The sequence below is a fragment of the Aspergillus brasiliensis genome (genome assembly GCF_001889945.1).
Source record: "Aspergillus brasiliensis CBS 101740 unplaced genomic scaffold ASPBRscaffold_7, whole genome shotgun sequence".
In the NCBI taxonomy this organism is placed as follows: domain Eukaryota; kingdom Fungi; phylum Ascomycota; class Eurotiomycetes; order Eurotiales; family Aspergillaceae; genus Aspergillus; species Aspergillus brasiliensis.
This window is the reverse complement of record NW_027137448.1, coordinates 838,915-861,900: the sequence shown is the minus strand read 5'-3', so window position 1 is coordinate 861,900 and position 22,986 is coordinate 838,915. Positions and strand designations below refer to the sequence as shown.

Below are 22,986 nucleotides of genomic sequence, written 5' to 3'. Positions count from 1 at the left end.
GTTTAGAGGGAGCCGCAGATAGAAGGGAGACAAAAAAGAAGTAGAAAAAGAAGAGTGCATCATCCGTGAATCGAACACGGGCCTCATCGATGGCAACGATGAATTCTACCACTAGACCAATGATGCTTGTTGATATCTTATGTTGATTTATATTTTAGTCATATTCTAACTATATTGTGACGCTGTACCTTCCGTTCAAAATTTGGCTATCAGTTTCATTGAATTGAATGGTCGTGTTTGGGATCAATGCCTTTAATTTTCGTATTTTCACCATAGAAATTGCGGTTCGGTTGCCTGTAGGTTCTTCTTGTCCATTGATGTTACTACTACTAGTAGTGGTAGTACTGCTGTGAGAGGGGAAATATATATAACCGGTAATATTGTAAGTCCCGGCCTACTACCCCAACTCAGATCCATACTAATAGTTCATTTCGACGGAACTTCAATTGGGATTGCAGTGATCTTACTTACCTTCGCAGTTCAAATAGTGAACCATCATGATCACTACTACTTTCATACATCATCCAGACTCTTTCACCGAAGTTTTCGTCTTCCCCTCAGCCCATCCCCCAGCCACCCTGTGACCCTACCCACCTTCATCCCTTTCGATGGAGTACAATTCGTCCCGATGAATCGATCGGCATCGGCCCTTGCCCCACCACTACGTAGAATGGTTCACGCTAGAAGCACGAAATACCCACGATGATGGATAGTAATCCCGCACCTGTCGATGAGAGCTCTCCACCTGTGGATAATATGTGATGACTGGTAAGTGTCCTGTCTTTTCGAGTAATACTGATTGGCCGGCTGTCCCGTGCCACGCAGGCTATCATATTCACACCTGCAGAGATTCTCCATTCGGCGGGGTTGGGATCGTTGGTGCTGATTTGGGGACTGGGTACAGGTGGCTAGGATATCGTGGGTCGGATTGTCGTACTATGATGAATGTTCCAATGAGGATGTCCGGAGATCTACTTCGTAGCCTAGAGGGGGAGACAGGTGTTTGAGTGCTTATGATCTGCAGTGGCTAGCTGAACGGTCTGGAAAAGATATCCACTTAGGTCGATTGTAGGTCCGGTTGTCGGTGATGGAGGGTGAGATGGTAAGTTATTGTCGTCTACTCCGTAGCTGAGCGCTGAAAGGCAAGGTTTGTTCTGTACGATCAGCTCTTGAAACGTGATTGATTCCGATAGCGGTGGGTTCGTTAATAGGTGCAGCTTGTACGGGTATCGACTAGTCAATTCGCGTTGTAGCTGTGGGTCAACTGCAGGCGGTTGGAGTGTGTAGAGGAAGAGATTATATCCGTCAATCCTTTCGGGTAGCTGAAGAATGCTGATAAAATCATGCAAGATGTTAGTCAGGCCTAGGTTGAAGCGTGAACCTAACAGAAAAAGTTGGCTTAGCGACGAAGATGAAGTAGATAGCAGTGTCTTCCTGCACCAGGCAGCCTCCGAAGTCGCTCAGACGCCCGGGTTCCTGGACCTGAGTGGGACCCGTACTATCCGTCTGGTCGGATCCAGAACTAGTGAGATATGAAGGAAGCCCCATGATCATACCTAAAGAGGATGGGGGTGAGTAAAGTAGCAGAATTGAAGCAAGGAAGATCGATTGGTGAACCTCCGGGCGAGGGCGAGGGAGGATTCGCTGCGGGGTCACGCTCCCGGCTGGACTCCTCCCTTTAACGTTACAATCATTTCCCCCTTCATTCTACCTGCGATGTGTCTTTGTTCAAGGCAGGTGTCACTACCCATCATACTGTACAGTTGATACTGTTCACCGCAACCTAAACGAGGCTAATCTGCCACCTCGCCCTTCAAGCCTTCGAGGCCTCTATCCAAGATCTGCAGAATCCAGACCCGCAAGACTGCGGGGGGTCCTGCCGATCCGACAGGCCAGTTTGGCGCCACCACGTCCATCGGCCCTCTAGCACCCCAAGCTAGCCTGAAGAACTGTTCCGACCGGAGCAAGCTAAGGTGAAAGTGCAGATACGAATCTGACTAAAGACGCTAATGCCATGAGTTGTCATGGCTGCTGTTCAGCTGTGACATCCAGAAGCGGGGTTGGTACTACCCCCCGCTGATTTAAATCGGGCGTCTTCCCCTCTTGGACCCGCAAAGTGCAATCCAACCCCGCTCTACTCTCAGCTCAGCTTCTCTTCATCACAGCAGGCACAATGCCTTCCAAAGATATCACAACCGGCTCGGTCAATCTTCCCATTGGCACATTCCCGCAGACATGCTCTTCGACCGATGCCAATGCCGACCAGATCGCGTCGCAGATAGTCGAGAAAATCAACACAGCTCTGAGCAAGGGAGACCTGCAGTCCCTTTTTGACCTGTTTCTGAAAGATGCCTTCTGGCGGGACCATCTCTGCTTGACATGGGATTTCCACACTGCAAAAGGCAAAGAGAACATTCACAACTTCCTCAAGTCTGGCCGTCTCCCAAGCAAAATCGAGATTGACCGCTCGACCGCATTCCGAGGACCTTATGTTGGCCCCATCGATGCCTTTGGCGACGTCACAGGAATCCTGTTCTACATCAACCTCTCCAGCTCCCTAATCCATGGAAAGGGTGTTGTTCGGCTGGCAGAGAAGGATGGCGAGTGGAAGATCTTCACCTTCTACACGACAATGGAGGGGTTTGTCGACCATCCAGAAGCGGTAAACTCCAAGAGGCCCGTGGGAGCACAACATGGCGAAAGCTTGGATCGCAAGAACTGGAAAGACCGACGGATAGCCGAGATTGAGGCCAAGGACCGGTCTCCAACTGTCGTGGTTGTTGGTATGCTACTCACCTAACACGAGGTTATCCTACATGCTGACCCGGACAGGTGCTGGCCAGTCCGGTCTTATTATTGCGGCCCGCCTGAAGATGCTAAACATCGACGTGCTGATCATCGACCGAGAGGAGCAGATTGGTGACAACTGGCGCCAACGCTACCACCAGCTCGTCCTGCATGATCCGGTCTGGTTTGACCACTTTCCCTACGTCCCATTCCCGCCCAATTGGCCGATCTTCACTCCCAAGGACAAGATCGCCGAGTTTTTCGAATGCTATGCCAAGCTGCTCGAGCTGAATGTGTGGACCAAGACCAACATCAAGGGGTCCTCGTGGGATGACAAAGGAAAGCAGTGGACTCTGGATCTGCAGCGACGAAAGGAGGACGGCACGGTGGAGAATCGTACTCTGAACCCCCGGTACATCGTCCAGGCCACGGGCCATTCTGGAAAGAAGAATGTGCCTGACTTCAAGGGCATGGACTCATTCCAGGGCGACCTTATCTGCCATAGCAGCGAGTTCCGCGGTGCGAAGCCCGAGTCGAAAGGCAAGAAAGCCGTGGTGGTTGGGGCGTGCAATTCTGCCAACGACATTGCACAAGATTATTATGAGAATGGATATGACGTGACGATGGTGCAGCGCAGCTCAACCTGTGTGATTTCCTCCGAGTCGATCATCGACATCGGCCTCAAGGGCTTGTACGAGGAAGCGGGACCCGGGACGGAGGAAGCCGATCTTTACCTCTGGAGTATCCCGGCGGAGCTGTTCAAGGCACAGCAGATCAAGGTCACCAAGCTGCAGAACGAGAAGGACCGAGCGACTTTAGAGGGGCTGGCGCGGGCCGGGTTCAAGGTGGACAACGGTCCCGACGGGGCGGGCCTGCTCATCAAGTACCTGCAACGTGGCGGAGGCTACTATATCGACGTGGGGGCCAGCCAGTTGATCGTGGACGGCAAAGTCAAGGTGAAGCAGGGCCAGGAGATCACCGAGGTGCTCCCTCACGGGCTGCGGTTCGCCGACGGATCGGAGCTTGAAGCGGACGAGATCATCTTGGCGACCGGGTATCAGAACATGGCCACGCAAGCGCGCCTCGTGTTCGGCGAGGAGGGGGCCAAGGTGAAGGATGTCTGGGGATTCGACGAGACGGGCGAAATGCGCATGTGGCGGCGGACGGGACACCCAGGCTTGTGGTTCATGGGCGGCAATCTGGCTGTGTGTCGGCATTTCTCCCGATTGCTGGCGCTACAGATCAAGGCACTAGAGATTGGCGTCACTTCCTACAACGGTTGATAGACTTGGCGAGAAGATAAAGAAAAGGAAATATCGCAGCTGCAATAAATTTGGCAGTCATGATGAATCTATTGAAATGAATTGAAATGAAAAATCAGGTATCACAAAAATATGCATAAATAGACCCGCTATGCAAATAGTAAAAAGAGAAATATGCAATCTCGAGGCGATAGTCGAGAGCAACCATCGGGAGCGGAGAATTTAGTGAAATCCGTGATCCTCCCAAGAAAATACCAAGAAAAAAAATAAAAAAAGCAACCAGCCAAGACACCGGACCGGACTCCTCCACAACACCGAACGATTGTAAACAGTTGAAACACACCAAGGAATAAGGATTCCCCCTGAACAGTAAACAGTGAGATAATGAGTGAGATAGTAACTAGAACCACCCCTCCCCCCAACCGACATACACACCCAGAGTCAAAATCAACGTGACCACTTCTTCTCCAACACCTAACCCGACCTCCTCCAAAAACCGTACTTGTTTCGCATCCCACCCACCAACCTTGACCCCTTTTTTTTCTAGTCCAGCCAGCCCCGACCGTCGGATGACACGTTGATCGGCAGCGCCAGCATTGGTAGTTGTTGCTCCGGCTCCGATGGCACTAACGCATAGCACAAACCGGGGATTAGCATCGGCACTAATAGTAGGGTCATTGTCCTCCTCGCAAGGGTTTCCATTATTATTTTCGGTAGTAGTACTAAAAGTACTAGTGTTAGTGTTGAGAGTGTTTTGGTCGGAGTCCGTTGATCCCGATGCCGCCGACGCCGAGGCGGATGCGGTTCTTGGCCGCCGAGGAACTCCTCCTGCTCCTGCTCCTGGAGCAGTGGGTTTTGTCTTTCGCCGCCATTCTACCACGACGGTCTCTCCGTGCGAGGAGGTTTTCGGCTGTCGGAGAATGAAGCGGTATCCGTTGCGGGAGGTACGGGTTGCGGACCAGGTTTGCTGGGTGGTGGGGAGGTAGATTTCATCGTTACTACTAGTTGTAGTAGTGGATTCTGTTCCTTCGGGGGGATTTGTAGATGTGTTTCCTTGTTGTTGTGTGGATTTCTTGGTATTGGTGTTGGTGTTGTTGTAGATTACCCCCGCAGCAATAGGATAGTTCGTACTCGATGACGATGATGATGGTTGGGTTATGTCAGAGGTATAGGCGTCGCTTTGGAGAATGTACAGATCCCGGCTGTGCAGTTTGCGCGGACATTTGGGGAGGGATTTCCCTAGGCGAGGGGGTTGGTAGATCTCAAGAATGGGGAGGACGCGCTGGCGGATGGGTTTGGAGGTGGTGGTTGAGAGTTGTTGCACTTGTAGGAGGAGGCGCGGGGTGAGGCGTAGGCAGGGACTGGATTTGGGGGGTGGGTGTGCGAGGGGGAAGGTGTGTTTGGGGGTTTTTGATCTATTCAATTGTTTTGTATCTTGGTTAGTTATGGTGTTGATGGTATGAATTGTTGGATATAGAAGTGGTATGTATGTACCTTGGTTGGCTGGAGATGGAGCTTTCTCCGTCGCTGTCTTGGATGGACATTGTATACTACTTGTATAGTATAGGGTGGTAGTGGTAGTGGTAGTAGTCGAAGTGAGAATGTCAAGGATTGTATAGCTAAAAGTGAATGGAATATAATCATCAATGAGAGAGACCACATATTTATTACTCAATCCCATTCTCACTCCCAGCCCTGTCGGCCTCTTCTGCATCCTGCATAGATCGTATTCGTTCCCATCGCACGGGGCGCCGATCCAGGCACTAACTTTTCCATTTCTACCATCATGAAATGTAGAGACTAGTTAGAGTGAGTGTGACCAACTAATCAGTTACTACGGTAGCCTAGGTCAAACATGCCTAAAACCCACTCCTCATACGAAATTATTTGACCGTTCAAGCTTATTCTTTTTTTATTGTCTTGGCGGGGCGGGGCCACGGACTGGGCTGAAGGGGAAAAAGGGAAAAGGAAAAGGAACCAAGATGGCATGCTGCTTGCTGAGAGTTTTAGACCCAAGATTCAGCCTTCCTTCGGAGCCTTTCATTTGCTGAGGAAATCTTCCCGGTGGGGAAATGTCTTTGCGACTTCCGCGCGAAGATGAATGGATTCCCGCACAAATTGGGATGTCGGATACGGATACGATCGCTGCCGAGGATGCGAAATTTGATTAGTTGGTGATTAGTGAATTAGTGGGTTAGATAAGCGGATTTTGCTTGCGAGGGTCTTCCAGTTTGCGATCCTCACTGGGTCACGGTGCAACCATTGGCACTCTGTTCATGGATGGTTGCAGGCAGATGTAGAGTTGTGTCGGTCGGGCGGCGTCCGAGCTATCCTCCGTATTCGTTTTTTCGCATGTTCCAAAGCTTCGTCCGTTCGGAAAGTCTTGGCCGAGAGAGAGAGAGAGGCGGTGCTGAAATTTCTACTGGTCTCCGTGGAAGGAGGCTGTGACCCCTGTCAGACTGTCAGAATTCTTTGTTTGGGGTTTGTGGGAGGATGCGTGCAATGCTGGGATGTCAGCTGCTTGACAGTCAGCCTTGTGAGGCTTACATAACGAGCTGCGAACTACTTTACTCACTTGGGACTAGTCTGGACACAGTAAGATGCTGGAAGTTTCGGGTTGAACTTAGTCGGTAGAAAGATTCTTGTTAGTTGCTTATGCTGCGGTTTGCTGGAGGCGTGCTGGGTGCTTACTATGGAGTAGGTAGCCACGTTGTTCGAATGATTATCGACATGGGGTAGATGATTGTTTTGTTGGATGATGTGGGCTGGGGTATTCTTATTGACAACGTCACACTGACCTACAGAGTACTTGCCCACTCTCGGACTATTCTGCCTTTATCTATTCACTTCTGGCAATGGGGCAGATTGATCAGATAAAGAATATCAGAAACATCATTCCTCCACGGACCAATCATACACAGTGGCTGGTCGAGATGTTGAAGCATCGCGAAAATCCACTTCTAGTTATCAAGACGCGTCGACGTGTTCATCTAATCTGCCATTATGCGAGTGAATATGATGTTTGTGGTGGTGTTCACTTTGTACTCTGCAGTGCGGTGTTTAGTGCCAGCAGTTGCCGTACGGGGAAGAGGAGAGGCGAGGTAGAAGTTGCGACCGCACAGATTATTATATACCCCGTAGTTCCATTCTATACTGGAATCCACAATACTATTGTAGATACTAGCAAATAACCATAAACATTGGAGTGAGCTGCATCGACATTGATATGGATGGATATCGGACTCCAAAACCCACCCGACCGGTCCAAAACCCGCTAAAGCCGAGGCATCCACCCTGCCACCCAGTCAACTTCCTTTCTTTCTCACCAAGCAAGGAAGAATGCGGGGCGATAAATCAGTGGCCTGACTCACTATCTATATTAGCTAGTTAGTCACATACTATACTAGTGACTAGTCAAACATAAGCTGCTCGCCATATCAAGTCTACAAGTCTAGGCCCTGACCACGAATATTTAAGCTCGCCGATGGCATCATGACTCCACCTACTCAGTAGTATCTCGTATATAAACCACACCACCCCATCCACTCTAAGCCAACAAACTAAACTATTCATCACACCTCACCACCACATCCACCATGTATACAACAGAGACACTCCCAACCAGCTTCTGCGTAGCTCAAGCCATCGGCCTCAGCGGCGCCGCTTGGCTCTCGGGTACTACCCTCTCTCATCCCCAACCACCAAACTCCCACTAACAATATAATCTACAGGAAACATCTTCTCTCTCTCCTATATGACAATCCCAGCTCTCCTGCAATCCCACAAAGAGCACCGCATCCCTTTATCGATAATCACCAAACAATGGGCCCTCGTCTACGAAACGGGCAAAAACCGCGCCCCACCGATCGCTCTCTTCACCACCACCACCCTTTTGTATTTATCCTGGGCGACACGAGCAGAGAGCACATTGGCCGCCATTGCCCCTAGAGGAAGTTCCACCACATATGCGATTTCCGCCGCATTGACCATTGCCATTGTGCCGTGGACTATTCTGGTCATGAAGGGGACGAATGATGCCTTGATGGAAAAGGCGAAGGTGGGCGTGCAGGAGGAGAAGGATCCTCAGGATGGGGAGAGAGTGTTGGGATTGTTGAATAGGTGGGCATGGCTCAATGCTGCGAGGGCTATGTGGCCTCTGGCTGGGTTCTTCGTGGGATTGTTGGCTGTTGTGCCTTGATTTATGTCTGTGGGATTATAAGTATGGGATGAGTGAAGGAAAAGCGGGCGTTAATGGGTATTGTACGATTAATTGATAAGGTCGAATTGTAATATATATGTGTATTCTCCTGTCAGCTTTGGCATTGCAAGTTCCACGGCAATTTATTGATAAGATTGTCACTGAAAGATAGTCTCTCGATAGGTAATTAGTATACCCAGGTGAATAACCGGCGCATCAATGCTAAGAAGATACCATAGCGGGTATTAGTAGGTACTATTTGATGTCGAGCGCATTAGGAAGTATGCCAAGATATAGGGTATTCACCATCCAACTTTGACTTTGGGAATAGGATACATGTCCCAGTTGGGAGTATATTCTTTCTACGAGGAATATTGATATTCACGACCTCGAAAGCCAGGATATGCAATTCAATGTGTATCAATGTAGGCTTCACCAGCATCAATAAGAATGAATAATATTCCATATAGAATAATTCCCTCTCCAATTTCGTAGCATAAATAGCCACCAAACCCCCCATTTCCAACTTTTCTCTTCAACATCTTTCTCTCCTTAATCATCACCATCTACCAGTATACTTTCCAAATATGCAAACAGAGAACCTCACAATATTTCAGATTCAATTCTTTGCACTCCCTGCTCAATGAGACACACACTTGTAGCAAGCAGAAAGTATGCTTGCTATACCAGTATCACTCTAGTCGAAGAATGGAGATCTTGATATAACCACTATACAGTGTCATTACACAAAGACTATGGCATCGGCCAAGCACAGCCTGCAAGAAGTAATCTGCTTTTCAGCAAGAAAGCTAGTCGAAGGCCACATTCTGGTCGTTACCAAGCTCAGAATTGAAGAGGTTGAAGAAATGTTCCACATCTCGATTGGAGAGGATGGTAGCAATCGGAAAGTAACTGCAAAGATCCTCACCAAAATATAATGGCTTCTCGAATTTGGATAACATCACTGGAAAGCCCTTTACGTGCAACATATGGACTAGCTGGGTACAGACACTGTCACAGACGAGACGGTGATGGAAGACTGTGGCCTGAAATTTCTTCTGCGTGGTTCTCCAGAGCTCCGCCTTATGCTAAGCACATCCGTGATTAAGTGTTCTTCAAGAAGAAGAAAGCTGTCGTATGGACATACTTCCCAGGAGAAGAGAAATACATCAGCGCTGCTCTGACGGAAGCAAGTATCTCCCATGCAATCCTCCATGGTGGGCAGGACCAGAGAAAGGTGGAGACATTGTGCGGATCTGTACATGATCTTGATAGATCCTCGAAGGTTGCTTCATACCATATACTTGGTGATGAGCTGCTCCTCATTCAGAATTGATATATACGACCTACTAGTAGTACGGGTACTGAAACACTACAATACCCGCTACACAGAGAAAAGAGGGTGCTAGTACCTCAGCTGGGCTTGATATTGTCTAGCTTTATAGAGGTACATGAGAGACCTCGAGCTGATGGGGCCCTGACATGGACATGGCTCCATGGGCGCCCTCCTAGACTTCTACCAACTCCCATCGCCTGTTTTTGCCAACCTACCGACTGAACAACACTTTACGGTTGTTGGAAGGAAATACTGCCACCCATCATGTCTAATGGCATCTTAAAACACAGAAACTTCATATGCTGGGAAGCCATACACAATATTGTGCAAGCTGCAGAAACCAACCCGCGGAAATCTCGACAGAAGGACAAAGGGTATTACAACAGAGGGACACCGATGGAGTCGATGCCCTTGGCCCCTTCATATATATCAAGAGAAAGGAACAGCGGATAGGCTAAACCGGAATGCCAAACCGATAAGTGTCTTCGGTCCTGCTGTCTGACGATTGATACATCCTACAGTATAATAGATCCCCACGGCGCCGGCACTACGAGGCTCTCTGTTAGTGGACGAAATATACGGGGAAGCAGCTATATGGCCTGGAAGCCATCTATACACTCTAAAGGCTGCAAACCATGGCTAGATAGTCCTAGAACGGCCACACAGCTTGGTAAAGTGGGGACAAGCTGCGTTGATTGCCTGTGGCTTGGAAGGAGAACCAATGATAAAGAACACAGCTTGAACACTCTGGCGACCAAGGCTGCGGATGACAAAAAAAAGAATCCAGGAGGTAGTACTAGCAACTACTGCCTGGATCTGGAAAATGTTGGGAGTTGAGAGCTCCGCCTACCTTCATCATCTGTCACGGTCTTCAAATACCACAACTCCTCAGCGGGTCCTCTAATCTTCATTCTATACTAGGTGAGCAGGATATCATTGATACCTCAATGCCACATTATGCTTTGCCAGACGCACGCCGAGTATAGGTATGACATTATGGGGTATAGGTACCGACAGCTATACCTAGGAGTCTCTACTCTTCAACACTGGTTCCCGGAACGATTGTCTTATGATAGGCCTAGTACGTTCTCTGTACCTATCGGTGGAACCACGGACAGGGAATCGAAATCATTTCCACGTCAAGACAATCAATATACCTTGTCGGTGGACTTGCGGGTGTTGACAATGAAGAAGTCATTGGGGGAGCAAAAAGAGGAGATGAGCAAGATTGATGTCTCTGTACAGGATATGCGGAAACGGTCATCCTTCGGCAGCCGCTACTAAAAACAGCTACTACTCTCCCCAGTGCCTCGTGGATAATGCATCGCTAATCCCCTGTGTATGGGACCATCGACCACATGTACCCAACATACCCAACATACCCAGAAATGCAGACCCCATGCCCAATGAGCAGCAAGTGGGATGGACTACAAACAACACCTACAAAATCGCTAAGGACTGATGACTCCGGCATAGAATAAGGATCAGAACTAGTGAGATTCATGCCGGAGATGGGTCGTGCACCCTGAAAGTATACCACGGCTGAATCTTCTTTATCAAGCCCTAAGAGAGATTGACACGAAATACTCAGCATTATGCATTAGGCGCGGCATATACATAAACAAACAGTGAACAAGCTCAGAATCCACCCAAGTAGGACTCTCAACACCTTGCTTTCTGATAAAACAAAGATCTGGCCAACCTTGCAGTGTATAGCTATGACTATTGATGACAGTCTCTTGATGCAAGCATCGTGATTATTTTTGGACCATATTGCTGCAGTCAATAGCTATTCTACTCGTCGCTTCATGCAACACACTAGTTCACAAGATAGCACTGTTGAGAACCAGCGATAGCTTTACACGCGAGCTATCATCAACTTATCAAGCTCGTTACCCAAAGAAATATTTGAATGTTGCTTCGCTTGTCCTGAAAATCCGTATGCCCAATCCCCAGTCCATGGTCGTCTCTACCGGCACGATCAGTGACAGAGACGGCTTGTTGGCGGCACAGACCATGTAAAGACTACAACAGCTTGCCCTGAGCTACGCTGGACCAGGCTCTACAAGGAACCAGGCACAGTCTGCTGTCTTGCGAGCAACATTATCCCTTCCGCTGTGGGACAGGGCTAGGAGATGTGATCATTGGCTGAAAGCACCTTTAATGGGCTTGCACATTAATATCCCATTCCGGCTATAATACTGCACGCTGCAAGCCCTTTACAGAATTTATATAGGCTGACACAATTTGCCACTGTACACATGACATCAGGAGGAGAGCAGTAAGGGACAAGACAGACAGCACTGATGAAAACAATAAGAGAGACAGTACCCTGAAGTTGCTTCATCTAAGTGACCAGGATTGGCTAGAATGGGTGACCTCGGGTCTCGTCCGTCAGAAATGAGACTTTAAGAATTCCTGACAGCTAGTCTCTATCACCAAGAGACAAAACCTAGCATGCATCAACAATTTGGAAAACTTCCCAATGAAAGGGTACACCTGGTCTTGAACACATGATACAGGAGGGAACAACTTTCAATCCGGGGCATAGACAATATGTCGTCCAGACAATTCATTTACTGCCATCAAGTCTCCATCGAATGTCCCATCTTATCTCGACTTCTTGAGATCAGTCGCTCGTTTGACAACGCTCGTTAACCGGCATTATTGTCACTCTTTGCGACATCCACTTTTACCAACCTTCGTTCACTACCCCAACACTCACTTTGAGATAGCTTTTATTTTCTTTTATTTTATATAGATATGGCTGAGGCAGATGCCAACGCCACACTTTCATTTTGGCAGAAGTTAGACTCCAGTCACTTTAACTGGGTCCAAGCTCTTTCGAACATATTGAATAGCATGAAGAGGAATATTTTCTGCCTACATGGGGTCGTCCAAGGAAGGAAAGAATCAGAATCTTGCCTACGAATACCACTCTCGAGCTAGAATGTCTCTTTTCAGTCCAAGCCTGAATCATGAGATCCTACTTGTGCTATACAGGACGACCCTCAAGAAACCTGCTTGTTCCCCTGTGATAGCTTCCAGATTTATTCTTTTCTGGTCTACGATCTTTGACAAACCCCACGGATGAGTACAAGACGGTCTACTAATCACAATGCTTATATGTATGACCGTGCGTTTGTGAGACCATCTCCTAGTAGGCGGCTATGAGATGCCGGCTGGATGCCATATTGATACATATTCATTTCCGCTCTCAATCAACAAATTCACATGCAGAACGCTCAGCATCTGTTTCTCCACTGTGAACGCGAGCTAGAATGGATAAATTCTTTTGTAAAGAAGCCCAATTTCACCAGGCTTGCCGACTATAGCCTATGGTATAAAAACGCCGCAACCGAATCATGCAACCTTGTAGTGGAGGCAAAAGAATACTTCTGGACTAGCACGACTCATAGCATACATGGGTAAGTCCCTAAGAAGAAGATACGTTTTCGCGGTACAGCTTTTTAACCAGATTAAGGAATTGTGCACAAGATTCAAACTGAGGAGAGAGCACGACAAGATCTGTGGTACTGTGCCAGTCCTGGTGTCTATAAGATGGACTAGCGGAGAACAGCTCGAGGTATTGCTGCCTTGCGTATGTGGTCCACAAGGCATACTGCGACCGCCAGCTCAGCTTTGTGTATCAGCCACGCTCTAGTCGTCAGATAATGTCCGACGGGTATCATCCTCGTCCCATATCTGTGGAACGACGGGACCTGGACTCATAACCACCGAATCAAGACATACTCGGCTCGGTTTCACAATGCACAGAACAAGACGAACTGTTTTTAAGCACCCACGCTTTCGCTGCTTCGTCGAAGACCTCTTTACATCTCACACTGTCTGTCAGGATATCAGCCGCATGCAAATCCTATCCGTCGCCTATACAGTTACTGGGTACTACTTTAGAAGAGCTGAATGGTGATATCGATGGAGATGTATTCTGGCGCTGCGGGTGTTCAAGACATGGTGTCGAGCTGGTTAGCGTCAATATGCCTTCATGCAACATATAAACAAGTAGTATAGTATCTCTACTATGTATATACTTACTATAAATCAACAAAGACCAGAATCAAGAATATGCGACCGTGCTAAGTGTGGACTACGGGTCCTTGTTCTAGCGACTGATAGTAGATTGCCAGATTGTTTCTTCTCTCTTCTGAAGCTAGAAAATAATACAGTAGTCTAGCTAGAATGTATGGTATGTTTCTTCCTCCATAATAAAAAGCAGTAGTCTTCCCCCCCCGAAAATATCAGTACTCCAGGCCCGGACAAAGTCCAATCACCTCGAATATCCTGTGGGTCAATTGTAGATGGTAACCATGGATATGATTGGACACACCACGTGATGATCTACATTTTAGAGCCATCGTCCTGCAACACCGTGCATTAGCGTCTCTTTTAGAGCCATCAACCTGCAACCATGTGCATTAGCGCATTATTTAGCGCCATTTAGTCGGCCCATGCATTAGTAGCATGTTTAGAGCCATCGCCCTGCAACACTGTGCAGTAGTGGTATATTTAGAGCCATCATCCTGCACCACCGTGCATTAATGCCTCTTCTAGAGCAATCGCACTGCAACACCGTGCGTGAATCCCAGTTTTAGAGCCATTCTATATGCAGTCTTGTGCGTGAGTGCCTATTTTAGAGCGACTGCCCTGCAACCATGTGCATTAGTGGCATGTTTTAGAGCCATCAACCTGCAACACAGTGCATTAGCGCCATATTTAGAGCCATCCGTCATGCACCCATGTGCATTAGTGCTATATTTTAGAACCATCAACCTGCAACACCGTGCATTAGTGCCTGGTCTGTGCTGAGGTTGACATGCATGCGTGTGCTACCGTATCGGTGATATGATTGGTTCATTAAGGTCATTCCGTCCCACATTTTCATGCACAGGCCTGCATGAATTTTACTTCTTGTGTATCCGTGATATGGCCTATGCAGGATTCATGTGCGGAGGATTGCAGGTGCTATTGGTGGGTTTGGTGTAAGCCACCTGCACGGACCAGGTCTGCAGGTCAGGGCTCTTAGTGTTGCTCAGAAGACATTGGCCGCTTTGGTCTGATGAGCGAGTACAAGTCAATTATGCCTGTATCTCAAGTAGCCTCGAGTTTGTCCTCTCTTAACATAACACTAATACCCTTATACGACGACGTGCCCCATAAAAGCCACTAGGATAGCCCCTCCCAGTTCAAGAAGCCCTCCCGAGATGGAATGCTCGTCTCTGAGTAAGATCCCCAGAGCTCATCGAAAAGGGTGTCCATATCTTGATCATCAGATATTGAAAGGAACTCGTCGATCCACGCCGTTTGATACGATGCTTCCGATGCCATCGTGCATTGATCCGGAACCACCAGACTATCCATACTTTGCGCAGTATCTGAAACAATCCGACCGGTGCTGTCAATACGATCTTTGCGCTTGAGGTGGGGCCCGTTCGAATTCCGCACGATATCCAACAGCATTTGCACGGCTCGACTAATTCCATTCGCAGGCTGACCCAGCCTTACATGCTTATCTTGCAAAATGTGGCATATCTCAATGACGTCCGCTCTGCGGCGCTCTGAATCAGGCGAGTTCGGATGCGCCATAATATCTATTGTGAGCAATAGCATAGCATTAAAGGTATGCTGGTCAACACTCTGCGAGCGACCGAATATGTCAAGCAGCTGACTCCCGTGGACCGCCGTCATACGACGGATCCGGAGGAGTCTCTCCGCGCACTCGATACCGATATTGTACGAAGCTGCAAAGCTAGGGTCTGCGATACCTTTGGTGACGAATGGGCGATGAAGGCGGCCCAGACGTGAGTAAATGCCATATAGAAGCACAGCGCGCTGATGCGAGATGTAGGGTTGCTTCTCTGCTAATTCTGCATGCTTTGCCTCGTCTTCTTTCTCGTCCTCAAGGCGGAAGAACCACGGTAGATTATTGAGAAAAGACATGTACTTGTCGTTTATTTCCAGTATGAGCGGGTATATCGGTTGTGAGGGTTGCGTGTTCTGTGCATGTTGAGTTGCGTCCATGGATTCGCGACAGAGTTGGGCAAATTTGAGGCGACAGAGGAAGAATGACATAGAAGTTGGGTGATGGTCGGGTTTCGGGGGTCGATGAATACCCTCTTCGGTCAGATCTTCGTCTTCGATATTGGCAGGATGGTTGACTGTCATGTGGTGAGGGCTGATCATGTAAATACCCTGCTGTGGGCCGGGTGCGCTTCCAAGTAACCTGAGATGTGTGTAGTATGGTTAGTTATAAAGGTAAGCTTGCTTTTGATGGCACGCTTAAGACTAACCAATCTGTACAAGTGAAGTGCCACCATAAACGGCGCTTCATCTCCTGTTCGAGGAGATCTCGCCCAACGTCTGACGAACCTGCATCTACATTATGCATCCCCATTTGAATTGCCTTCGCATACGCGAGGCTTTTCAGAGTATGAAATCTTTTTGATTGCCCTTCTGAATCCCAAAGAAGCACTAGGACAATCAAAGCTGATTGCAATGACATCATTGAGCACGAGAAAAGCTGATCCATTTGCAACATGTGCTCAAGAGCGGTCTCTTTCCAATGGTGGGATTGTCCTGTGTGTAGGTGTAATCTGTCGGATGATAGATGGAGCTGCCCACATTCTAGGTAGAATGACGCGGAAGCAAATATGGCTAGAAGGAATATGATACTTTCCGCGGGAGGACTGGTTGACTGTGACAGCTGAGAATATACACTTTCAAGGAGACTGCGTGCCGATGGGGCATGGACTACACGACCCAAATAGTCTACTCCTTGAACGTAGTGTTCAAGCAGTGCCCTAGCTGTGTCAACCGGAGGAAGCTGCTGATCTATTTCGGACTTTCGCGTTTTGGAAGACACCTGCGAGGGTTTTATGGGATAGCCTATTGCCGAGGGTGCTTGGCTTAGTGGACTTTTGTTTTCAGATTTCGAATCCTTCTCTTCAGTCTGCGGGGACGCTGCAATGGACTCCAGATTATCCCACTCCTCATGGTCAACATGTCGCAATACTGCCTTGGATTCCGGCTGGGGAGTGATAACCAGAGAATCTACGTCCCTCGGATTTGAGCCTTGGAGTGGGCCCTGACGTTCCAGCAATAGTTGTTCGACCCTCTTCAAGCGCTCTTTCATCTCCTGTATATCTCTGAATGAGAATTAGTACAATCGGTCAAATCGCGTAGTTATAGAGGGCAGACCTTTCTAGCGACGGAGAGCCTATGTACGTAGCCGGAGCACTATCATGGAGACCCGTTTGGACCGTTGGATGCAGGGTTCCTCCTGCCACTGCATTGGTCAACTTCGAAGCATAGACTAGAACTGTCATTACTTACATGAAGCATATTCACATGTTGTATCTCTAGCTACACAACTGGAGCAAGGGCGTTGCTTGTCACACCGGATCTTCTTGAGTCGGCAGAACTCACATGACGCTGGCTGTTGCCAAGCACTTCGCTTTGTCGGCCCTACGGCCTGGTCAGGGATTGGCCGTTTAAGCGAGTGCATCTCTAGGTACATAAACAAGCTCTTGGTGCACGGAAAGTTGCTTGTGGGGAGGACGTGGATAGTTATTGGGGTTAGAGATGACTCAATATGCTGATGCCCCTGCTGACTCGGACCACCGCGGACCTCCGATCCAATCAGCTTGAATAGAATCGATCGCCCTCCCCACAGACTATACTTGATTAGATCTAGTCTCTGATTGATATAGAAGTAAATCAATAACTCACACCTTCATTGCCGCAATATAAATACCAGACGAAAGTACAAGCACAAATTGGACCCGAATTGAGGTTCCTCATCTTTGATTCCACAGTTTCATATCAATTTTCTTGTCAAATCATTTATCGCGCTCATAGAGATCTTTCATCCCTGCCAAAATGGACACACCAGACGGTACCGACGAGAAGGAACGCCAGGACACAGGCCCTCCACAGACAAAGTCGAATGACTTTCCAGACGGCGGCCTCCGTGCATGGTTCGTAGTCGTCGGTGCATTCTTTGGACTATTTACGAGCTTCGGCTGGACAAATTGTGAGCCACATGTCTACTCTTGAAATACTTTGGCTTATTCATTATGCATTGCGCAGGCGTGGGCATCTTCCAGGCATACTATCAAACCCATCAGCTGCGAGACCTGTCGGCAAGTACAGTGTCGTGGATTCCTGCCATTTCTATGTTCATGATGTTCATCACGGTAAGTCACATATTCTGATTGCATGTAGCTTTTGCTATTGTTGCCATGAGCTTTCAACAGAAGAAGAAGAATATGGTTGAGAGAATTACCAACTGACTCAATTGGAACCCGCAGGGTCCCTTTGTAGGCCGGCTATTCGACGCATACGGACCCCACTGGCTTCTCCTCACAGGATCCCTACTACACGTATTTGGGCTGATGATGGCTTCGCTCTCCTCACGATATTACCAGTTCATTCTTTCCCAATCGATCTGCAGCCCTCTTGGCGCAAGCATGGTCCTCTACTCCTCGTTCAATTGCGTCGCGACCTGGTTTCGCCAAAAACGCGCTCTGGCAATGGGCATCACCGCGAGCGGCTCAAGCCTAGGTGGCGTTATCATGCCGATCCTGGTTGACCACATCATTACGCGACATGGATTTGGCTGGGCGATGCGCATATGCGCCTTCTTGATGCTGGGATTGCTGATCGTGACGAATTTGACTGTTCGCTCGCGTTTGCGGCCGAAGCCCACGGCTTTGACTTTGACCAGTTATCTCAAGGGGTTTACTGATGTGCCGTTCGTCCTGGTGACGCTGGCGAGCTTCTTGTATTCAATGGGGATGTTTATTCCTATTACCTACATGGTCACATACGGCGAGCATGTGGGGATGAGCACGGGTCTCGCTGGGTATCTAGTCTCGATATTCAACGCTGCAAGGTAAGATGTCAACTCTGAAAGTAAACTCGAGCTTGGGAGAGCTCGGTCATTTTTAAGAAACGGGCATGCTGACCAACGCTGTAGTGGCGTCGGCCGAATCCTACCAGGTTACGCCGCAGACAAACTCGGCAACTTCAACATCTCGATCTGCGCAGCGGGCCTGTCGACAATCTTCGTTCTCGGCCTATGGCTCCCCGGCCACTCTAACGCAACGGCCATCGTGTTCGCTGCAGCGTTTGGATTCAGCTCGGGCACATACACAGCACTCAGCCCAGCATTGGTCGCCCAGATCTCGAATATCCATGAAATTGGCACACGGTCAGGAGCGCTGTATGCTTTCATGTCGATTTCGGCCCTTGTAGGTAGCCCTATTGGTGGTTCATTGATTGGGGCGGCGGATGGCGAGTATTGGAAGTTGCAGGTGTTCACCGGTGTGATGCTTGCGGGCGGGACGTTGTTTTATGCTTTGTCTCGTCTTTACCTGTCCAAGGGGAAGATTTGGGCGAAAGTATGATGATACGTACATTATTTTCATAACATTAAGGACCAAGTCTCCGGTATTTGGTCATTGAAGATCATATTGTCTTCATTTGGCGGGTTTTAGGTTCCCTGGTGCTTGCTACTTTGTTACTAATTCTAATACTTTCAATTTCTATTATTTTGCTCGTATACTTCCGATATCCAGATCGTGTGAAAATAGAGAAAACGCTTGCTACATATATAGATAGAAAGTAAAGACCGGCTTGCTTCTAATATCAGAATGTATATATATTTTATTAATAGATGATTACGTAGTCCCCAATATCCAGCGATATACGCATGTGGCCCAATACTGGAAGATACTTTGCGGCGCTCTGAATTCCTTTATCGCATCTACCTCTCAAACATACCACTATATGCTGATCATTCTTCATCGTCTTCGCTAGCTCCATAGCACCAAAAACAGCATGAGCAGATATCAGGGCACATATGTTCCCGACATGTTCCATGAGGGTACGAAAGCCACTTAATGCTTCTTCATCCATCGCGGCATTCGGCGACCCTGACCTGCTCAGCGAAGAACGTCCCTGTGTGGGGTTTATACCTATCCGCTATCCGTTACAAGATAGCCATGGGCAGGTTTCCGGCACGCCGATCACCTCGATACTAGTTCGACTCCCACTCCGAGCACCGAAACCATACTGTCTTAAATCGGAACCAAACGATGCCAAAATCCGTGAATACCGAGGGAATGGTTTCGGTCCAGACGTTGGGGGATTGGCAATAGTGGGTAAGTGGGTCAAGGGAGCCAAAGTATTCTGGTCCCTCCGCTGACGAAGCGGAGCCATAGTTGATTAGTTAATTTATCCTATCTGGGACTTAGCTGCTGTATAATGCTTCAACCTAAGTATAAAGGTGATGAAATATCTATAGTTGATAGTATCTATCTCCAATCAATTTCATGAGATATAATATCAATTGGTCAATTCGACATGTCCTCATTCACATACTACTCTCTGCCCGGCTTCGGGGAGCAGTGCCGCCAGCAATATGGCTTCAGCGATGCCTGCATCATTGGTGACCGGATGATTGTCACCGGCCAGAGTAAGTTCGCGTACTTATCCTGTAGACTAGTACTCAACTGACAGACTGGACTCCCAGCGGGAATGAATCCATACACCTCTCAGACCTCTCCTGATCTGGAAGATCAAGTCGCCCAGGCCTTCGAAAATATCAAATTTCTCATCGAGCGGACCCTCCAACAGGCAAATCATCCAGCACATCGGGAGGGAAAGTCGGGATGGGAGTATGTCGTCAAGTTGCACGCCTACGTTGTTGGATTGTCTGCGGTGCGGGATGAAGCCCGGGCAATTATGGTGCGACACATCAAGAAAGCGTGCCCAAATCACCAGCCGCTTTTCACAATGGTGGGGATTGAGAGTTTGCCGTTTGCGGAACACCGCGTTGAGTTAGAGGTGGATGTCTGGCTTCCTTGAGGAGATGTTGAGGATTCAGATTTGCGACGTGTATATTAGACTTCACTAGTTCGTGATCGTTGCTCGAATCAATAGATTCACCGGAATATTGTGGATTTTGTAGCATATCGATAGATAACTGTCAAAGGTCTGTTCTGGACATATGTTGAGACCAGTCAGCTGTGTCTTTCATATAGGTTCGCATGATATAGAATGCTGTTTGGTTTTACATTTTAAGGCAACTAATTGGATACGTTCAATGCCACCCGATGATTGCGCATGGCATATCTACGAGTCGACTGATTCATCCATTCATCCATTGTCCTGCCGTCATTAGGATAGTCGATGGTGCCATTGTAGTAGTGAACCTTACTCTAGGACCAAACTATGGCTTGCCAAGTCTCGAAATTATTTCATTGTTTAGGAAATAACTGCACATACTTATAAGCATGTATATTTATGGTGGATGCGCAAGTGTTTCGGCAACAACTTGCGTATATGTAGTTTATGGGGCAGCATGTGGGACTTTGAAGTGGATCAAGTGCAATGGAGACATAAAAAATAGACAAGCACCGACTGACCGATAGGACCCCGATGAATAAGCGATGCAATCAACGGCGACGAGCTTGACGATTTGAGACCATTTTCTGCATCACGCCGATCCCACGATGCCGATGAGTAAGCGGTCTCATCACCTCGGCAATTAGAATAAACTGGAGCCGGGCTCGATATTGTAGTAGCACAGCTGAGAACAATCAAGTATATATATTCGGTTCGCCGTTCGATATGTTTTCCCTTCAGTATCCATATTTCAGGACTGAACGCAATTGTGAAGCTTCCTTCGCTGCTCTTCATTATGTCTCCTCGAACCGTTGTTGTCATTGGAGCTACTGGCTCGCAGGTTTGTCGCACACGCGTCCGGTCTAATCTATATCCTCAAACGGCTGACTATGGCCTTGTCATCGGCATATTACTAGGGTGGTTCTGTCGCTAAGGAGCTTCTCAAAAGCCCGGATCTGTATAAAGTCAGGGCTGTGACGCGTGGTGTCCGGAAGCCCGCAGCTCAGAAGCTCGCTGAGCTCGGTGCAGAGCTTCGGTCTGTTGACCTCAACGACGGAACGGAGGCCCTTGCGCAAGTCTTTGCCGGAGCCGATGCTATCTTCGCATTGACGGACTTTTGGGCAACCCAGTCGACCGAGGTCGAGATCGCGCAAGGCCGTGCTATTGCGGATGCAGCGGCGCGTACCTCGAGTCTCCAACACCTAGTTTGGAGCGCCCTCCCCGACCCCGTGAAACTCTCCAATGGGGCCCTGATGCATATTCACCATTGGAAGGGCAAGAGTCTCGTCACAGACTATATCCGGGAACAGCACCCGGCTCTGTGGGCCAAGACCACCACTGTGCTCTTTCCCAACTACTTCGAAAACTGCCTGACTCACCCAGAACGTTATCTATCCCAGCCTGTATGTTGAAGTTGCCTATCCCCGGTCATCAGCTTGTTTCTCAAGCTATAGCTCACACCGTACCAGGATGAGCAAGGCGTTTACAATATGCGCTTCCCGCACAGCGCCAATACGGTCATGCCGAACGTGTCCATCCGGGATACGGGCAAGCTGGTTCAAGTTATCCTCGAGTCTGGTGCAACGTACTTCACCAAGACGATCGCCTTCTACAACGAGGCCCTCGCAGAGGCAGATAAATTGGCTGCCATTGGTCAAAGTATGTACACGACCCCCTTCTCTTCATCATCTGGTTAGACGACCTTTGGCTTACGAACAACTTCAGAGTATAATTTGCAAACTCAGTATCACAAGTTGAGTCAGGATGAGTTTCAAAAGCTTCTCGAAACGCGGGATGGCATGTCCCCTGAGATCGCTCTGGACTTCACCGAGCAGCTCCTGATGTTCGAGAAGTTTGGTAACGTATACGAGACATCGGAGTTTGTGCAGGCTAATAAGGTGAGAATCGCATTTTCTGATGAGCTCGGTGATGGGAAGCTGACTATGAGTGCAGATCCCTGGATTGAAGCTTCAGACTTGGGCTGAGTTCTTGGAAGAGCATGATCTCCTCGCTTACATGAAGCGGTCGTGATGGGACTTCCGTTGTATCAATGCATGAAGACTTCTGTAGTCGAGCGTGATATTTTTCTGCATGGTCATTGTGCAAAGAGCATCTTGGCTAATAGCGAAGTGTCTTGATCAGTGGAAATCATTTGTACGATAACTAGCAATGCATGGGAAGATATCTTGGATGCCTCAGGCATACAGTAGTGGCTTATGTAAAAAGCATCGAGCACTTGCGATTCTTGGCTTGCTATGATGATTCACACTGCAACAATTCAGTCTCAGGCTGGTCCGCTCAATTGTGTATGATGGCAGCTCACTCGAGTAATTCCCCTTTTGAAACAAATCCGGCATCTTTGCGGCCCATGGCAAAGCCAAAAGCGACTGCATGCGACTCATGTTACAGGAAAAAGGTCGGTTGTGCTTTCGCACCCACCAGCCAAATGGTACGCTTCACTGACAAGGCGAAGATCA

General features: G+C 48.4%; 8 protein-coding genes and 1 non-coding gene across 9 annotated transcripts; 5 read left to right on the top strand and 4 right to left on the bottom strand.

Annotated features, from left to right (window-relative positions):
- Positions 1–55: 55 nt before the first annotated feature.
- Positions 56–126, bottom strand: ASPBRDRAFT_t155. The gene has a single exon. It is a non-coding gene; the product is annotated as a tRNA-Gly (tRNA).
- A 2,047-nt stretch (positions 127–2,173) lies between these two features.
- Positions 2,174–4,070, top strand: ASPBRDRAFT_30847 (flavin-containing monooxygenase; the record flags this gene model as incomplete). The annotated part of the gene is made up of 2 exons (XM_067622825.1): positions 2,174–2,783; positions 2,833–4,070. The coding sequence occupies 2 exons, from the start codon at positions 2,174–2,176 to the stop codon at positions 4,068–4,070; spliced, it is 1,848 nt and encodes a 615-aa protein (XP_067478350.1).
- A 379-nt stretch (positions 4,071–4,449) lies between these two features.
- On the bottom strand, positions 4,450–5,593 carry ASPBRDRAFT_30846 (uncharacterized protein; the record flags this gene model as incomplete). Its single annotated transcript, XM_067622824.1, has 2 exons — positions 4,450–5,464; positions 5,544–5,593. The coding sequence occupies 2 exons, from the start codon at positions 5,591–5,593 to the stop codon at positions 4,450–4,452; spliced, it is 1,065 nt and encodes a 354-aa protein (XP_067478349.1).
- Positions 5,594–7,491: 1,898 nt separating this feature from the next.
- ASPBRDRAFT_207730 (DUF1772 domain-containing protein) lies at positions 7,492–8,409 on the top strand. The gene is made up of 2 exons (XM_067621810.1): positions 7,492–7,724; positions 7,781–8,409. Exons 1-2 carry the CDS (start codon positions 7,646–7,648, stop codon positions 8,245–8,247), a joined length of 546 nt encoding a protein of 181 aa, XP_067478348.1. The 5' UTR covers positions 7,492–7,645; the 3' UTR covers positions 8,248–8,409.
- A 6,358-nt stretch (positions 8,410–14,767) lies between these two features.
- On the bottom strand, positions 14,768–15,995 carry ASPBRDRAFT_128021 (fungal specific transcription factor domain-containing protein; the record flags this gene model as incomplete). The annotated part of the gene is made up of 2 exons (XM_067618020.1): positions 14,768–15,824; positions 15,892–15,995. The coding sequence occupies 2 exons, from the start codon at positions 15,993–15,995 to the stop codon at positions 14,768–14,770; spliced, it is 1,161 nt and encodes a 386-aa protein (XP_067478347.1).
- A 1,484-nt stretch (positions 15,996–17,479) lies between these two features.
- ASPBRDRAFT_66122 (MCT family MFS transporter) lies at positions 17,480–19,113 on the top strand (the record flags this gene model as incomplete). The annotated part of the gene is made up of 4 exons (XM_067628668.1): positions 17,480–17,633; positions 17,690–17,796; positions 17,911–18,494; positions 18,579–19,113. 4 exons carry the CDS (start codon positions 17,480–17,482, stop codon positions 19,006–19,008), a joined length of 1,275 nt encoding a protein of 424 aa, XP_067478346.1. The 3' UTR covers positions 19,009–19,113.
- Positions 19,114–19,270: 157 nt separating this feature from the next.
- On the bottom strand, positions 19,271–19,525 carry ASPBRDRAFT_127921 (uncharacterized protein; the record flags this gene model as incomplete). The annotated part of the gene is made up of 1 exon (XM_067618011.1): positions 19,271–19,525. A coding segment is annotated over one exon (255 nt), but the record flags the coding sequence as incomplete, so codon positions are not given.
- Positions 19,526–19,966: 441 nt separating this feature from the next.
- On the top strand, positions 19,967–20,470 carry ASPBRDRAFT_30842 (uncharacterized protein; the record flags this gene model as incomplete). The annotated part of the gene is made up of 2 exons (XM_067622822.1): positions 19,967–20,078; positions 20,136–20,470. 2 exons carry the CDS (start codon positions 19,967–19,969, stop codon positions 20,468–20,470), a joined length of 447 nt encoding a protein of 148 aa, XP_067478344.1.
- An 835-nt stretch (positions 20,471–21,305) lies between these two features.
- ASPBRDRAFT_127691 (NmrA/HSCARG family protein) lies at positions 21,306–22,540 on the top strand (the record flags this gene model as incomplete). Its single annotated transcript, XM_067617996.1, has 5 exons — positions 21,306–21,350; positions 21,427–21,912; positions 21,979–22,168; positions 22,235–22,407; positions 22,463–22,540. 5 exons carry the CDS (start codon positions 21,306–21,308, stop codon positions 22,538–22,540), a joined length of 972 nt encoding a protein of 323 aa, XP_067478343.1.
- Between the last annotated feature and the right edge of the window lie 446 nt (positions 22,541–22,986).

Bases quoted from the DNA above. Each gene is read 5' to 3' on its own strand.
- ASPBRDRAFT_207730 (XM_067621810.1), top strand. From the start codon at position 7,646: ATGTATACAACAGAGACACTCCCAACCAGCTTCTGCGTAGCTCAAGCC. The intron at 7,725-7,780 runs GTACTACCCTCT...TATAATCTACAG, and splicing joins CGGCGCCGCTTGGCTCTCGG to GAAACATCTTCTCTCTCTCC.